The sequence below is a fragment of the Epinephelus lanceolatus genome, chromosome 20 (genome assembly GCF_041903045.1).
Source record: "Epinephelus lanceolatus isolate andai-2023 chromosome 20, ASM4190304v1, whole genome shotgun sequence".
NCBI lineage: Eukaryota > Metazoa > Chordata > Actinopteri > Perciformes > Serranidae > Epinephelus > Epinephelus lanceolatus.
This window is the reverse complement of record NC_135753.1, coordinates 2,714,533-2,733,326: the sequence shown is the minus strand read 5'-3', so window position 1 is coordinate 2,733,326 and position 18,794 is coordinate 2,714,533. Positions and strand designations below refer to the sequence as shown.

Genomic DNA, 18,794 nt, shown 5'->3' with positions numbered 1-18,794 from the left:
GTTGTGTCTCTGTGCCAGTCCAAATGAAAAAGATATCATCCAGGTATTGTCACCAGTGGGATATGTGGTGTAAGAAGGGATTCAGTTCGGAGTTAAAAATCACCTCATTTCGAAATGTCCCACGTACAGAGAGGCGAAACTCAGTGACATTTTTGACCCCATCGCCACCCCGGACACCTGCAGGAAGAACCAAACAAAAAATAGTTAGAAGTGAGTACACATTCTATTAGATCCAAAACACTCTGTGTACTAGGACTGGGTACAGTTCTTTTTTCCAGGAAGAACTCTGCAGCTTGGAGTCCCCCTTTGAAAGGTACGTTTGTGTACAATGATTCAATGTCCATAGTTACCAGATGTTGTTGCTGATTAGGTAAGGTGTAGAACACTGGGGTGATGGGAAAATCCACCTTCATAAATGCATGTTCTGATTTGCTTATGTCCCCATTTACCAAGAGATGATCCAGCAGCTCATGTACTCTTTTTAAAGGGTACTATAGGATTTTGTTCCAGTTTTCTGTAGAATTTTGAATTGCTGAGTTGATTGTGGATCTCTTTGTCATATGCTTCCCGGTCCAGAATCACAATGGCTCCTCCCTTATCTGCTGCTTGTATAACCAAAGATTCATCTTTCTTAATGGTTTTTAGTTCTTTCCACTGTTGTTTTGAAAGGTTATTTCTTACTTTGTATTGTTTGCCTTTATTTAGTATAGTTGACACATCCCTTTCCACCAGTCTACAGTTCATATCCAGAGATGGATTTCTATATTTTGGGGGGGTGGAATATCATTTACCTCTGAAGCGGGTCCAAGGTGGTTCCATGTGTGATACAGCCAGTGGTTCCGAGTAGTTTTGGTCCGTTATGCTTGTGTCCCCCATGGTCTGGGGAGGGGGAGGGACCTCCTGAAAATGGGTGACGGAGGGAACATTGGTGTTAGTAGGCTCGTGTGTGAGACTGGACCCAGAGCGGCCATTAAAGAACTCTCTTAGCCTCAAGGAGCGAAAAAAATTTTGCATGTCAATGTAAGTGGTGAACTCATTACACTGGGCTGTGGGCACAAATGATAGACCTTTTGAAAGAGCGGTTAAGCATGTATTTGAGAGGGACTTACTGGACAAGTTGACGATGTTTATGGTTGAATCCGGGTCGCATTGCGGGTCCAATACGGCTCCCTTTGCGGTTTTCCTCTTCTCCTGCCGGCATTTCCTCTTCTGCAGTCTTGAGGAGCTTCTTCTAAAAAAGTCTGTCCACGTTCAGGAGGTTGGCTGGAGTCGGAGTCCCGGGAGGAGAAAGATGAATGTAGCGTCTCGTGGTGTCTCCTGTGCCGCTGACGTCTGTATCTGTTTCCGGAATGCTCTGTATTTTGTGTCAGCCTCCATTTGTATACAGCGCCCCCTTTGTAGTCCGCGTAGGGCGCTGTGTACAAATGGAGACTGACACAAAATACAGAGTTCCAGTTCCCTGGCCAGAACGGCTTTGCTGGTTTTTCTCAGGGTCCCGTCTCCGTTGGCAAGTGACCATGGCAATTGCAAAGCCGTTCGGGCCAGGGAACTGGAGAAGAAAGTCTTACCAGCAGAGATCATCCCTGAGCCATCTGCTACCATCATCGATGGGATGAGTCTGGTTCAGAACATGAAGGGCAATAAGCAGACCTTCTCTCAACTTGCAGACTCGGTTCTGAATCAAATCCTACATGAAGGAGCCAGAGGCCAGAGGATTGATGTGGTCTTCGATGTATATAGGGAGGAATCAATCAAGAATGCAGAGAGAATCGAGGGGGGGACCACAGGAATACAGTTCCGAAACATTGCACCAGGTCACCGGATTCAGCAATGGAGAAGGTTTCTTGGGAGCTCGGCCAACAAGACAAACCTCATAAGGTTCTTGGTGGCCGAGTTGAAGACACCCAAGCTGAGACACAAGCTGAATGACAAGCAGCTGTACATCGCTAGTGAGGAAAGCTGCTTGCACATCACCAAGGTTCACTGGGCAGAGGTTGAGGGCCTGCAGTCAAACCAAGAGGAGGCTGACACAAGAATCATTTTGCATGCAGCCCATGCTGCAAAGGAAGGCTACAGTGCTGTTGTGTTAATGCGCATGTGCCCGCGCGTGCAGCCTGTTGCAGTCGCTCCTGCTTGTTTTCTCGGTTTTCTTACTTTTTTGCTTTATTAAGTTAGGTATTTGTGCTGGCTTTTTGTGATTGTCATTCTGAAACTGCGCCCTCTCAAAACATGCTGATTGAGAGGGTTGTACTCGTTTTCCTCACCCTGGAATTACTTATTTCATTCGGACCCGGCACCATTGCGCAACAACTTCATGGCCGCATTGTTTACTCCAGAGATCAGCTGATCGCGCTGAGGCCGGCCGGCTTGGCGGCCGGAACATCGGAGATACCAGCTGAACTGTGGAGGAAAAAACACAGAGGATACAGGGGAGGAAGTAAACAACGGCGGAAAAAAGCAGGGTTGAGACAACGGAGGCTTATGGAGAAGAGAAGATAAAAGCTGTGTCTCACCTCTCTCATCATGGGCAACGTGAGGTCACTGGCAAATAAGATGGACGAGCTGACAGCGGTCACCAAAAGTCAGAAGGAGTACCGGGAATGTAGTCTTATGTGCTTCACTGAGATATGGCTTCACCAGGACATTCCCGACAACAACGTCTCCATCAGCGGCTTCCAGACTGTTTGGGCCGACCGGGACTGCACCGAGAGCGGTAAGCGCAAAGGAGGGGGGCTTGCTGTTCTAGTAAATAACCGCTGGTGCAGTCCTGACCATATTTCCATTAAGGAACGTTTCTGTTGCCCGGACATTGAACTGTTTGCTGTTGGACTCAGGCTGTATTATTTGCCCAGGGAGTTTTCACATGCAATTATTGTAAGTGTTTACATCCCCCCCTCTGCCAACCCGACGTCGGCATGTGACGTCATTCACTCCGCCATAGCCCGCCTGCAGACTAAACACCCGAGTGCCTTCATAGCTATCTCGGCTAACTTCAACCATATCACCATGGCAACAACATTGCCCACATTCACACAGTATGTGAGCTGTCCTACCAGAGAGGAGAGGACACTGGACTTGCTGTATGCGAACATCAAAGATGCATACAGCTGCTCCCCCCTCCCCCCTCTGGGTAGGTCAGACCACAACCTGGTGCACCTCAACCCCTGCTATGTACCACTAGTCAAGAGCCAGCCTGTGACCATGAGGACAGTGAGGAGATGGTCGGAGGAGACTTATGAGACACTGCAGGGCTGTTTTGGTGCGACAGACTGGCAGGCACTCTGTGAGCCACATGGGGAGGACATCGACGGGCTCACAGAATGCATCATGGACTACATCAGTTTCTGTGTGGACTCCACTGTCCCAGCCAGGACTGTCCATTGTTACCCAAATAACAAACCGTGGGTAACAAAGGACATCAAAGCCATCCTCAATGCAAAGAAGAGGGCCTTCAGAGCTGGTAACAGGGAGGAGGTGAGAACAATACAGGGGGAGCTGAAGATGAAGATCAGGGAGGCTAAGGAGAGGTACAGGAGGAAGCTGGAGAGGAAACTCCAGCAGAACAACATGAGAGAGGTCTGGAGTGGAATGAGGACCATCACTGGCTTCAGGACCACCAACCACAGAGGAGTTGAAGGCAGCATGGACAGGGCCAATGAACTGAATCTGTTTTTTAACAGATTTGACACTGCTGGACCTGCCCATCCCCCCCCTGACTCTTCTGCTGTCTGTCTTGGTCAACCATCTCCCACTCCGCCCTCCTCCCCCACTCCTCCCTCTCACATCTCAACACCCTCCTGCTTGACCCCCCCTCCTCCTCCTCCTCACACCTCATCCCCCCGTGGTCAGACTGACTGCCCTCTCCATCATGAGGACTACACCCCTCCCCCACATGTCGTCACCTCCACAATGTGCTTCACTGCTGACCATGTGAGAAGACAGCTGATGAGACTCCACTCAAATAAGGCTGCAGGCCCTGATGGTGTCAGCCCCAGGGTGCTCAAAGCCTGTGCCCCCCAGCTATGTGGAGTACTTCAGCATGTCTTCAACATGAGCCTGAGTCTTCAGAGGGTCCCCTTGCTGTGGAAGACATCCTGCCTTGTTCCTGTGCCAAAGACGTCACGTCCCAGTGGCTCCAAGGACTACAGGCCTGTGGCATTGACCTCCCACATCATGAAGACCCTGGAGAGACTCGTCTTGGAGCAGCTCCGGCCCATGGTCAAGCCACTTTTGGACCCCCTCCAGTTCGCCTATCAGCCCCGACTTGGAGTTGAGGACGCCATCATCTACCTGCTCAACCGTGTCTACGCCCATTTGGATAAGCCGGCGAGCACTGTGAGGGTCATGTTTTTTGACTTCTCTAGTGCGTTCAACACCATCCGTCCAGCTCTACTGGGTGACAAGCTGACAGCAATGCAGGTGGATGCCCCCCTGGTGTCCTGGATTGTAGACTACTTGACTGGCAGGCCACAGTATGTGCGCTTGCAACGCTGTGTGTCAGACAGAGTGGTCAGCAATACCGGGGCCCCACAGGGGACTGTCCTCTCTCCCTTTCTCTTCACCCTCTACACCACAGACTTCAGCTATTGCACTGAGACCTGCCATCTTCAGAAGTTTTCTGATGACTCTGCTATAGTTGGATGTATCAGCAAGGGTGATGAGGATGAGTACAGGGCAGTTGTGGATAACTTTGTCACATGGTGTGAGCAGAACCATCTGCAGCTCAACATGGCAAAGACAAAGGAACTGGCTGTGGATCTGAGGAGGACCAAGACACCGGTGACCCCTGTTTCCATCCAAGGGGTCAGTGTGGACATTGTAGAGGACTATAAGTACCTGGGGGTACACATTGACAATAAACTGGACTGGGCTAAGAATACTAACGCTCTCTACAGGAAGGGCCAGAGCCGTCTCTATTTTCTGAGGCGACTGAGGTCCTTCAACATCTGCCGGACTATGCTCAGGATTTTCTATGAGTCTATGGTGGCCAGTGTTATCCTCTATGCTGTTGTGTGCTGGGGCAGCAGGCTGAGGGTGGCGGATGCCAACAGACTCAACAAACTGATCCGCAAGGCCAGTGACGTTGTGGGAAGGGAGTGTGACTCTCTGATGGTGGTGTCAGAGAGGAGGATGCTGTCTAAGCTACGAACTATCTTGGACAGTGTCTCACACCCACTTCACTATGGGCTGGTCAGGCACAAGAGTACTTTCAGTGGGAGACTCATACCACCAAGATGTACCACTGAGCGCCACAGGAAATCATTCCTGCCTGTGGCCATCAAACTGTGCAACTCCTCCCTCTGAGTGGCCCTGAGACTTTTTCACACACTGCAAATATTTAATTTAACTTGTGCAATAACCCCATTCACCCTGACTGTATATATTGTGTTTGTGTAAATAATCTTGTTCAGTTTACTATGTATATATATATATATATATATATATATATATATATATATATATATATATATATATATATTTATATGTATATATATATATATATTTATTTACGTTTATGTTTGTTAATAATTCCTGTGTATTTAACTATATATTTGTTAATACTATTGTTTAAATTTCTTATATTTTCACATATCTTTCCTCTCTTGCAAGGAGCACCTGTAACATAAATAATTTCCCCTCGGGGGATCAATAAAGTATTTCCGATTCTGAATCTGATGCTGTAAAGGAAGGCTACAGTGCTGTTGTAGTAGCAGCTGATGACACTGACGTGCTGGTGCTCTGCCTGGCATTCTTTGCTGATATCTCCTGTCCCTTATTCCAGAAAAAAATGGAACAAAGAACCGGGTTAGGTATCTTGATATCACCAAGCTACGTCAGGGACTGGGAGACGTTGTCTGTAATTGGCATGCATGCATTCACCAGATGCAATACTGTAAGTGCCTTCGCAGGCCGTGGTAAGCTCCAAGCCTTGAAGCTTATCACAAGATCAGAGCATTTCCAAGAAGTGTTCGTTGAGCTGGGGCAGTCCTGGGAAGTATCCCCTGAGGCTGCAAGCATTCACATGTAAACTGTTCTCAGCATCTGCGACAACAGAGGACATCAACACAGCCCGCTACCAACTTTTCTGCGCGCGGCGTGGGGAGCTTGAATCTAGCCAGCTACCACCATGCGAGGACTGCCTCTTTATGCATGCTATGCGTGCCAACTACCAGGCTGGCATCTGGAGAGGTAGTCTCCAGCAACAGCTGCAAGTCCCAAGCCCAATTGAACATTGCTGGGCCAGAAATGATGATGGTCAGCTCACCCTGGAATGGATGCGGGGATCTCCAGCCCCTGAGGCAGTGCTGCAGCTGCTGTCCTGCAACTGCAGTTGTAGATGCAAGCTTCTGGAATGCCAGTGCATGAGCAATGCACTCTGAACTGTTGTTCGGCGCATAAGCGCAGACAACAGTCAGGACCCGTTCCCTGACCCGAAGGCGCAGGGAAGCAACCCTTTTGTCTACCGAGTCTGGGGGCTATCAGAAAGCCCACCCCGGCCCTCCGCCTCTCACCCGGAGCAACTCCAGCAAAGGAGAGAGTCCAACCCCTCTCAAGGACTTGGGTTCCAGAGCCAGAACTATGTGTCGAGGTGAGGCCGACTATATCTAGCCGGTAGCGCTCAACCTCTTCCACAAGCTCCGGCTCCTTCCCCGCCAGAGAGGTGACATTCCATGTCCCAAGAGCCAACTTCTGTAGCCGAGGATCGGACCGCCAAGGCCCCCGCCTTGGTCTGCTGCCCAATCCACATAGCACCGATCCCTACTGGATCCCTCTGCGGGTGGTGGGCCTGCAGGGGGATGAGCCCATGTAGCCGGTTCGGGACGGGCCCGGCCGGACCCCATGGGCGAAGGCCCGGCCACCAGGCACTCGTCAGCGGGCCCCAATCCCAGGCCTGGCTCCAGGGTGGGGCCCCGGTAACCCTCCGGGCCGGGTACACGTGTCCTTGCTTTTGTCCATCATGAAGGGTCTTTTGAACTGTTCTTCGTCAGACCCTTCGCCCAGAACCAATCTGCCATGGGAAACCCTACCAGGGGCAAAATGCCCCCGACAGCACAGCTCCCACCACGGTAAGGTGACGGTTCTCGGAGGAGCGACGGTTCTCGGAGGAGGGCATTGTCACGTACTGGAATTTGTCATTTACGTGGCGTTGTCATGTAAATGACAAATTCCAGTACGTGCATAGACAATTGCACAACACAGCAGCATGTCAGGTGGGCCGAACCCGAGCAAAACTGTGCTCAATTTTTCATTTGTTATCATATAGTTTGTTACGGAGTCCGTGATTTCCCTGTGTCTCTTTGAGGTCTTGTCATATGGCGTGACACTTGCACATGTTTGTGTAATTGTGCTTTGTTGTTGTTTTATGAGGCTCTGGCAGCTTTCAGTTGTCTCTTTGTCTTCATTCTCGGAACCCAACGGCTGTATTCGGCATCTGACTTCCAGCAGACGGTGATACAGCCTCTAGGGGCAGACCCCCGATTTTTTGGCATTCCAGTTTGATTTGGGCGGAGGAGGCGAATTTCCGTTTCCGACTTCCGTTTATATATTAGTAAATATGCTGAACCATTGCGATGGATTCAGAGTTTGCAGTGATGCCAATTATGTTCCGCCTCGTTAGTTCACCGCACGGACCGTTTAACCTGGCAACAACTGCAGCTGGCTCAAACATGATTGAACAATATCACGCGGACTACAAACAGTCTACAACCGGAAACCAGGGCTCTTCCGCTCTTCTTCCGGAGGCAAGATTGCCTACAGACATTCTGTATAAAGAGACTACTTTGTCTCTAACATTACTTGGCTTGGCTTTCTCTTGCATGCATTCTTCGTACTTTCCTCTGTGTTGTCTCGAGTGTTGATATAGATTGGTCGTGTTGCCACGGGACGTGGCGACTTTACCTCGTAAAGTTTTACACAGCACATCTTTCTGTTCAACGTCGCCGTACCCTAACTCAAAGTATCGCCATATAACAGACGTTTGGGTTTTTTTCCGCCACCAACTCAGCCTGTTCATTGTTGTGCTCATGCTCTTCTACAGCGGCTATGTTGGTCACTGCTGTGCACCGGGTGGTCACATGACCATATGTGCTGCATACACCAGGATAGCTTGTGGGCATAATGTCGACAAACTCTGCACACTGCAGGAGAGGCAGTCACGTTCACAGGCACACACGTTAATATTTATTCACATTGAATTGCAAATCGCAGCCTTTTATGTGGTTATGTAATCGCACAGCCTGAAATCACGATTGCGATTAGATTAATCGTGCAGCACTATCACAGATGCAGACCTGACTGACTCAGAAACTGACGACTGATCTTGAGTAGGGCCTTGAAATACTTTAAATACTGTACTAGTGTGTTCCACGTTCTTTGACATAAGGATCATAATCTGTTTTTTCTAGTTTGTTGTTCAAATGATTGCTTCAAAAGTAAAAAGTGTTGATTTGTTTTATGAGTATGTTATCATTTTCCTTAAATTCAGAAACATCAATCTTGCAGGTGAATCATATGCTTATTATTACCATAGGCAAAGGGATCTTGATATGAATAAACCTTTCACGTTTTATGGACATTCCGCCTGAAACACCATACACATATAAAAATGAGTATATCTCCAGAGCTATAAGGGCTACATTCATAAAATTACCTAATTACTCTGGTGTGAATAGATACAGAACAGAAAAATTAAAATGTAATTTCCGCCTATGCAGAATTTTAAAAAAGAAGGTTGTAGCAGCCTCATATTTTATCTGGGTAGCCAATTTTACCATTTTTTCAGTTCTTCAATATCTTAAGAATATGTTGGATTGATTTAGGCAGCATGAGTAGTCAACAAGTAGTCAACAAACACCATAGCACCAAATAGGCACCATACACAGTCAGTGGGTTTCCGCAATAGGGGTCCATATATTCAATGCATGATAACCATCACTAAGCTACCATTCTGCAATGGCTATCATGCCAATAAATAATGTAGACATAGGAAAAAGAAAATAGCAACAAGAATTTGCCCACCTCTTATATTATAATCAGTGGTCTGGCTCTTGGACTATGTGGAAACTGTCAACAATGTAATTCTACATACAAAACACATACTTTCAACCGCCCTCAGTCTGGAAAGAGATTTCACATCAACAGCATCATCTCCTGCAAAACAAGAGATGTCATTTACATGTTACAGTGCCCCTGTGGCCTAGCCTACACTGGCAAAACAACAAGACCTTAAAAAACCAGGATCACTGAACACAGATGTGCAATCAGAAACAATGACCCATCCAGTCCTGTTGCTGTCCACTTTACACAAGCTCACCACAGCAGCGTTGCCAGGTGGGAAATGTAGGATTATCGTACCAGAGACTCAAAATTTGTCGTATTTTGAGGGAAATTATCATACATCCGTCATAACCAAAATAACAGTCCTACTGATGCGCTATAGGCAATTATACAACAGTTAATTTCGACCGAGTAATGTGATTGGACGAGAGGCATTCCGTGAGTGCTGATATAGAGCAGGGGCGATTCTAGGATCAGAGGTTTAGGGGTGCTGAGCACCCAGAGAGCTGCCCGGCCAGGCAAGATAAATTTCACTGTTTTGTACATTTTAACTCAATTTCATTCCCACATTTGTGAAAGAAAAACACAACACTTTTTGGGAAAGTCTGTGACTAAACCATCAAATCTGATAAAGGTTATTTAAATGCTGAGCCACAGCAAAAGAGGAATGGATTGGAATCATATAAGAAACATATCGTAACCCTAATTTCTGGGGGAAGACAACTCATTTTGATACAGCAGCTCCTCAACATATACATAAACAGAATGTATGTTTCTGGAGTAAACCAGCCCCCTATAGTGAGTACCAAAAATACCAAAAATGGACCTTGGACCTATTTTTTTGGACTTTTATTTGAAATGCAATGCACAACATGTAACATTAACACATTAACAGTAGTTGACTTTTTCAATGTTTGTCTCTGCCTTTTTCCTTCTTGTCTGTATAATAAAATACATAAATAAAAATACACTTCAAAAAAAGAAAAGTGCTTGAAATCTACAAAATAATAATAATAAAATAATAAAAGAGAGGCAACCCTGCCTATGGTACAGTGTATGTGCGCACACACACACACACACACACACACACACACAATAGGAGTTATAATGTTAATGGGCATCCAGTCAGTTAGCTAGTCAGTAGCACCTTGGCTTTAATATTAACACATGCACATGACACAACAGCTAGCTTCTATCATTCCAATTCAAACAGAGGGCAGTGGTACCTGTAACGTTTCCTAACTAGAAAAAACGTCACCTAACTCCTACCTAACAACATAAACAGTGACCTACGATTAAATGCAGCAAAAATGAGGACTGGTAATGATAATAATGTGTTGGTATTGAGTGGTAGAAGTTAAGAAATGTGCCACATATCCTGGTTTAAGCCAGGTACTTAGACCACTACTGCATATCACCCACTCTGGAAGGCAGCGCATTGCTCTGTGTAGATAGAGTTTGTTGTTAAAATATTATGTTTCAACCAAGTACTGTATGGTTTTGACACTTTTCTAGCTTGTTAAAAAAGGACATACAGTAAAAAATTTTTTTAAAAAAATCTCTCAAATTTTAGGGGTGCTGGGATTCAATTTAGGGGTGCTTCAGCACCCCCAAAAATGGGCTAGAAACGCCTATGATATAGAGTATAACATCACTGGGACATGTAACAGTAAAATCACTCCGCTCACAGGTGTTATAAATATAAATACAACCGTTAATTAACCAGCTGTCACACTCGCTACATTGACGCAAACTGACACTATAGCGTTACACCAAGAAGATGGATATTTTCCCCAAAATTATATTTGAATTAAATTATGAATGGTCATCAGGAGAGGATGAGGAAAAGGAAAGCCAGGACTCTTCTGTGCAGACCTCCAGGTGTGTTTGAGTAACATCAGCCGAGCTCGACAAACTGGAGAGGAGCAAAAATTAAGTGAACACGGTCAGGAATTATCAATGATCATCTGATGAGGTACTGATGAGGATGAGGGAGAGTGGAAGCTGAATCCAGCCGTGCCAACATCCAGGTTTGCCGACGTTTCATCAGCCGAACTGGACGAAGTTGCAGATCAATGTTAATACAAAGTAGCTTGTGAGTTCTTGGCATGTGTGCTGTGTTGCCTGGCAACGGACTGGGGAAATGTTTGTTTTCGCTGAACTACATAACATACTTAAATAATTTATTTCATCACCTTTTGTTAACATTTCCTTAGTCAGCATTGCTGTCTGGCTCATGGACTATGTGGAAACTGTCAACAATGTAATTCTACATACAAAACACATACTTTCAACCACCCTCACTCTGGAAAGAGATTTCACATCAACAGCATCATCTCCTGCAAAACAAAAAATGTCATTTACATGTTACAGTGTCCCTGTGGCCTAGCCTACATTGGCAGAACAACAAGACCTTTAAAAACCAGGATCACTGAACACAGATGTGCAGTCTGAAACAATGACCCATCCAGTCCTGTTGCTGTCCACTTTACACAAGCTCGCCATGGTGTATCCTCTTTGAAATACATTGGAATTGAATCTATAAAAGTCCCTCACAGGGGAGGGGATGTGGACTCTCTACTTTTGAGGAGAGAGTTATACTGGATGCTTTTGGATGTTTTTTTGCTGTTGAATATTGAAAGGAGTGGTCCTGTCTATTAAGATTTAAATCAGCCATCCTGCTAAATTTTATATAGAGGCGCTTCTCTCTAGCCGATTGAAAGTATGACGGCCAGATGGCCTGATGGTCTTCATTTCCTGGTCTGGTATAGAGATTGTTGTACATATATTTTTATATACAGTACAGGCCAAAAGTTTGGACACACCTTCTCATTCAATGCGTTTTCTTTATTTTCATGACTATTTACATTGTAGATTCTCACTGAAGGCATCAAAACTATGAATGAACACGTGGAGTTATGTACTTAACAAAAAAAGGTGAAATAACTGAAAACATGTTTTATATTCTAGTTTCTTCAAAATAGCCACCCTTTGCTCTGATTACTGCTTTGCACACTCTTGGCATTCTCTCGATGAGCTTCAAGAGGTAATCACCTGAAATGGTTTTCCAACAGTCTTGAAGGAGTTCCCAGAGGTGTTTAGCACTTGTTGGCCCCTTTGCCTTCACTCTGCGGTCCAGCTCACCCCAAACCATCTCGATTGGGTTCAGGTCCGGTGACTGTGGAGGCCAGGTCATCTGCCGCAGCACTCCATCACTCTCCTTCTTGGTCAGATAGCCCTTACACAGCCTGGAGGTGTGTTTGGGGTCATTGTCCTGTTGAAAAATAAATGATCGTCCAACTAAACGCAAACCGGATGGGATGGCATGTCACTGCAGGATGCTGTGGTAGCCATGCTGGTTCAGTGTGCCTTCAATTTTGAATAAATCCCCAACAGTGTCACCAGCAAAACACCCCCACACCATCACACCTCCTCCTCCATGCTTCACAGTGGGAACCAGGCATGTGGAATCCATCCGTTCACCTTTTCTGTGTCTCACAAAGACACGGCGGTTGGAACCAAAGATCTCAAATTTGGACTCATCAGACCAAAGCACAGATTTCCACTGGTCTAATGTCCATTCCTTGTGTTTCTTGGCCCAAACAAATCTCTTCTGCTTGTTGCCTCTCCTTAACAGTGGTTTCCTAGCAGCTATTTGACCATGAAGGCCTGATTCGTCTCCTCTTAACAGTTGTTCTAGAGATGGGTCTGCTGCTAGAACTCTGTGTGGCATTCATCTGGTCTCTGATCTGAGCTGCTGTTAACTTGCGATTTCTGAGGCTGGTGACTCGGATGAACTTATCCTCAGAAGCAGAGGTGACTCTTGGTCTTCCTTTCCTGGGTCGGTCCTCATGTGTGCCAGTTTCGTTGTAGCGCTTGATGGTTTTTGCGACTCCACTTGGGGACACACTGACCTTCATTTCTTAAAGTAATGATGGCCACTCGTTTTTCTTTAGTTAGCTGATTGGTTCTTGCCATAATATGAATTTTAACAGTTGTCCAATAGGGCTGTCGGCTGTGTATTAACCTGACTTCTGCACAACACAACTGATGGTCCCAACCCCATTGATAAAGCAAGAAATTCCACTAATTAACCCTGATAAGGCACACCTGTGAAGTGGAAACCATTTCAGGTGACTACCTCTTGAAGCTCATGGAGAGAATGCCAAGAGTGTGCAAAGCAGTAATCAGAGCAAAGGGTGGCTATTTTGAAGAAACTAGAATATAAAACATGTTTTCAGTTATTTCACCTTTTTTTGTTAAGTACATAACTCCACATGTGTTCATTCATAGTTTTGATGCCTTCAGTGAGAATCTACAATGTAAATAGTCATGAAAATAAAGAAAACGCATTGAATGAGAAGGTGTGTCCAAACTTTTGGCCTGTACTGTATGTATTTTTGTATATGTATTAATCATTGTCACTGTAAATATTTTTCACTGTTTTTCAGTTATCTTTGATCATGTGACCCATCATGTTACCCCACTGGCGTTCCTTTGAAAATGGTGTCCTAGATGTATGTCTCATGTCTGAAGTAAAGCGTTTGGCTCGAAACGGCACACACAGTATTTTTGGGATCTGCTAAATAAATGCACGTGAACTGGGAGCATCAAGTGTGCGGCCTATCCTTGACTTTATGTATGTTTTTAGGTCCAGCACCTATTTAATTGGATGTGCGCGGCTGCTCTGCATTTAAAATACTCAAAATACTTTCTCCACGAATCAAAAAACAAAAATAATAGGCAACACATTCTTATAATATTGGATGTAACAATATTTTTTACTTTTTTTTTAAAATATATTTAATATATATTATATAATATATATGTTTTTTTTTAAACTTGGGCCATTCGATGTGCCCTTAAATGACCTAGTGGTCTGTTTTGCTGGACTGTGCATGACATAGGAAATTGTGTGTTGTTGTGGTTGATGCTAGTATGAGTATGCTACAAATGAATTGCCTCACGTGGGATCAATAAAGTTGTCTGAATCTAAATCTGAATCAGTTACAATGCAGTTACTTGTGGTCTCTAATTGCAGCATGAAAATTTTGAGAATTTTTGGTTAAGGACTTTTTGAGTTATTCATGAAAAGATTTGAATCGGTTAGTATAGCACCACCTATGGACGAATCGTGGGCATTCTTTTTGGTATAGTTACTCATGGTCTCTAGTTGCAGTATGCAAATTTTGAGCATTTTTGGTCAAGGACTTTTTGAGTTATTCACAAAAAGCTTTGTGGACCAACTGACCAACCGACAGAGTGACCTAATAGAGCTGCGGGTCGCTGCTAAAAAGAAAAAGAAAAAAGTATTTTCTGTATTTGAAAATACAAAATACATGTATTTTATTTTGATACATTTTCTGGCACCAGTATTTTGTATTTTAGTTTGATACATTTATTTGAAGGGTATTTTGTATTTTGTATCAAAATACATTTTGATGTATTTTTGCCCATCTCTGAAGGTCACCCACAATTGCAGCGACTCTCTGTTCAAACGGGGTGAGCTCCTCCTCCCCTGTCCCCCCGCCTGTTTTGGCCACACTTTGGCGGTGGGCAGCTGTCCTCCGCTTCACGTCCACCTTAATGTCGGACCACTTCTTTTTTAATTCTGCGTGTGTACGCTTTTCTGACCCCACAGCATTGACAGCCTCACACACACTCTCCCACTCCTCTTGCGTTTAGTATTGATGCCGGAGGACGGCGTGCCAAAAAGTACATTGTTGCGCGCCTCCACTTCAGTGAGTAGTGTCTCCAATTCGCATTCTATGAAGTTTTTCTGTCTTACTCATTCTTTTGTTTTAGTTTTCTGATTGTGCAGAGAGGGGAATCTCAGGTGCAGGGCCCGTTTAAATATGATTTCCATATTTAAATAGGGGCATGGACGGGGAGGGGTCGGGTACTCCAACATGTGCGCTCAATTCCACGTTGATTGGGATGTACAAAGGAAATGTGCTTGGATTCATGCGTATGCACAGATTCATACATCTGGATGTTTTTGTGCGTACGACATTTTCTGGATTTAAGCGTACGCCATGTTTCAGTAGGAAGTCCATGCAAGTCTTTGTACATGAGGCCCCTGGTGAGGAAAAAGCCACCTATGGGGAGCCATCCACACCGAGAGGCGCCACAGCCGAATGAGGAAACACTGGAGCTAAAAACTAAAAGACAATAGGGTAGGATAAAAACAGGCATAAGATAGAATAATGATAAAATGTATAAAGAATTTAAAGATTTAGAAAATTTAAAAATTTCAAATTTTAAAAATAAAGAGTTTAAAATTTATAATAATTAAATGCATAAGTATTTAAACGTAGATCATTAAGAACATTAGACATTACAAAATAAGAATAAAAATAAATAAAATAAAATATAAAATAAAATATAATAAAAAAAGAAAGAAAGAAATCAGTTAAAAGCCAAATTAAAAAGGTGAGTCTTGAGCCTCCTTTTAAAAACATCAACAGTCTCTGCAGTCCTGATGCTCTTCTGGCAGGCTGTTCCGTAAGTGTGGGCCATAATGGCTGAATGCAGCCTCCCTGTGGGTTTTTGTTCTGACTTTTGGGATGATTAAAAGGCTGGTGCCAGAGGACCTCAGGATCCACAAGGGTTGATGATAGAAGTAGGTCAGATAAATAAGATGGCCCAAGACCGTTAAGACATTTAAAAACTAATAAAAGAACCTTAAAATCGAGCGCCCTCCCTCTGGTCTTCGTCAGCACACGTGCAGCTGAGTTTTGAAGTAATTGCAGATTAAAAATGGTCTTTTTGGGAAAACCAGAGAGCAGAGCATTACAATAGTCTAAACGACAAGAGATAAAAGCATACATCAGCACCTCTGTGTTAGCCTGAGAGAGAAACAGGCGGACTCTGGCTATATTCTTAAGATGATAAAAACCTATCTTTGTTGCGTTTTTGATGTGTAGAATAAAATTAAGCTCAGAGTCAAAAATGATGCCCAGGTTCTTTACACATGGTAAAGGTTTAAAATCTTGTAGTTTTGGTAAAAGTTTATCTCTCTTGCCTTCAGGACCAATGCTTGTGTACTTTTACTGCCGTTACTTTAACTACATGAAGCTGATAATGCTTGTGTACTTTTACTGCCATTACTTTAACTATATGAAGTTGATAAGGCTTGTGTACTTTTACTCACTGGAACTGAGAGTACTTGTGTACTTATACTCTATAAAGCTGAGAATACTTCTGTACTATTATTTCATGAAACTGAGAATACTTGTGTATTTTTAGTGCTGGTAATTTAACTACATGAAGCTGATAATACTTGTGTTCTTTTACTGCTGGTACTTTAACCACATGAAGCTGATAATATTTGTGTACTTTTACTGCTGATACGTAAACTACATGAAGCCGGTAATAAAAAAAAGTTATCCTCACTGAAATTGAGAATACTTATGTACTTTTACTCCCTGAAACTGATAATGCTTGTGTACTTTTACACCCTGAAGCTGAAGATGGTGGCAGTGGATGGAAACCTGAAGGTGGTTCATCAGAACAATGTGCAATTTGACTCCGAACTACCAGAGTTCAGGTAACACACATGACCACTGTTAACTGGTAATAGTAATAGTAGTAGAAGTAGTAGTAGTAGTTGTAGTTGTAGTGGCAGTAGTAGTAATGGTAGTAGTGGTAGTAGTAGTAGAAGTGGCACTCGTAGTAGTAATGGTAGTAGTAGTAGTAGTTGTAGTGGCAGTAGTAGTGGTGGTAGTAGTAGTAGTGGCAGTATAGGTAGTGGCAGCGGCAGTAGTAGCAGTCGTGGCAGTAGTAGTACTAGTGGTAGTTGTTGTAGTAGCAGTGGCAGTAGAAGTAGTAGTCGTAGTGGCAGTAGTATTGGTAGTAGTAGTGGTACTTTCTGTGGATGGCTGAACACCCATAATTTCATTGTACCTTGTACAATGACAATAAAGTCTATTCTATTCTATTCTATTCTATTCTATTCTATGTCTCTGTGACAGTGTTGATTTTATTTTGTAAAGATTGTTCTCTTATTTTAAAACTGAGTGAAGGTTTATTGTTTGTTCAGAACTCAGGGCGGAGTTCATATTCACACAGACAGACTGACAGTAACCTCACCTGTGCTGATGTGGGTGAAGGTAGGACACACACACACACACACACACACACGCACGCTCTGTTCACTGGATAACTTCAGTTAAAGTATTAACTCACTGTGACCCTTGTCCTCTGACAAATCACATTTTCCAGCTCTCTCTGTCTCACTGTGTGTTTGTCGTTAGACTGCAGTGTGATTGACTGCTGTGTGTATGTGTTTTTGTCTCTTTGGCTGCAGTGTGATTGGCTGCTATGTGTTTGTGTCTGTCTTCAGGCTCTGGGCCTGCTATTGGACAAGGCGAAGAGGGCGGGGCTTGACTTCTCCCGTGTCAGTGCATTGTCTGGCAGTGGCCAGGTGAGGCAGGAGGTCCAGCACTGATGAGTGGTGTTCGGGTGTTGAATGGGGATGAGGTTCGGACTCTGTGCAGACCAGTCCAGTTCTTCCACACCAAACAAAATACAAAAAATATAGCATCTATTAGAACTAACAGCCCCAACTAGCAAAAAAACCTAAAACAAAACAAACGAACAAAAAAAACAGGTAGGTAGGAGGTTCAACAAACTCCGAGTCTAATCCTGAACTCTGAGTTGACTTACCCTGAGATGGGAAACTCTGAGTATTCGGTTCCAGAACAGCTGATTTGAATTAGCTAATTCAATCAACTCTGAGTAGGTACACCTTGAGTTAAGCGCATGCACAACCACAATAAAAAGCCATCATCAATGGCGCCCCGATACCTTGAGTCACCATGACAACCGGAGAGAAAAAGCCATCAACTTATTTTACACCTGTGGAACTGGAGGTGCTCATGAATGCTTACAGCGAATATGAGCATATATTTTGTAAAAAAAAAAAGTAACACCGCTAAAGCTGCCAAGGAGAGAGAGGCGGCATGTGAAATTTAGTAAGCAGAATTTTCTTTGAGGGGATGTTGGTGGCTTAGTGGATAGAGCAGGCATCCCATATATAGGCTATTGGTTTATATATATATGTTGGTTTTGCCGCAGTGGCCCGTGTTCGACTCCAGCCTGTGGCACCTTGCTACATGTCACTCCCTTTGTCTCTCTCCCCCTTTCACGTTTAACTGTCCTGTCAATTTAAGGTAAAATGGCCCCCCAAAAATTTTGCTAATTTCAGCAGCTATTTTAATTACATATAGATGGTTGATGACTTAGGCCTATTTGAAATTTGAATCCTTTAAAAACTATCATACCCATACCCAGGGCCGTCGCAACCGGACAGGCAAACTAGGCAATTGCCTTGGGCCCCGAGCTGGAAGGGGGCCCCCAGAGACGGCTGACATTGGTCCATATTAATGACAATATGATGGGACCCCTATAGACCCTGCAACAACGACAACACGTTGGAATCCCCCCTAATGGGGCCCCCTACTAGCTGCTGCTTGCGAGCGGCTAAGTAGGGTGACAAGACGTCCCGCACTGTGCGGGACTGCACAGCATTTCTGTCTCTTTTCACGCATCATGCAAATTGAGACCATGTCCCGCACGACTGGCACCCACGCTAGCATTGTTGGAGTACTGTAGTACTATGGTACCTCACGGTACCACTACTGTGGGATAAGTTCAAAGTCCAATCGCAAGAGGGTGAGTGTCCATGCGCAACGGCGCATGGACACTCACCCTCTTGCGCAAGCAAAACAAATCAC

The 18,794-nt window shown here is 44.5% G+C and overlaps 1 protein-coding gene across 1 annotated transcript in view; it reads left to right on the top strand.

The window, feature by feature from the left end:
- xylb (xylulokinase homolog (H. influenzae)) overlaps positions 1–18,794 on the top strand; it is a 195,252-nt gene that overhangs the window by 13,381 nt on the left and 163,077 nt on the right. Inside the window, exons 2-4 of the mRNA XM_033639227.2 lie at positions 16,524–16,606; positions 17,099–17,168; positions 17,402–17,482. Of these exons, the coding sequence (XP_033495118.1) occupies positions 16,524–16,606; positions 17,099–17,168; positions 17,402–17,482 (234 nt within the window). The remainder of the gene's footprint in view (positions 1–16,523; positions 16,607–17,098; positions 17,169–17,401; positions 17,483–18,794) is intronic.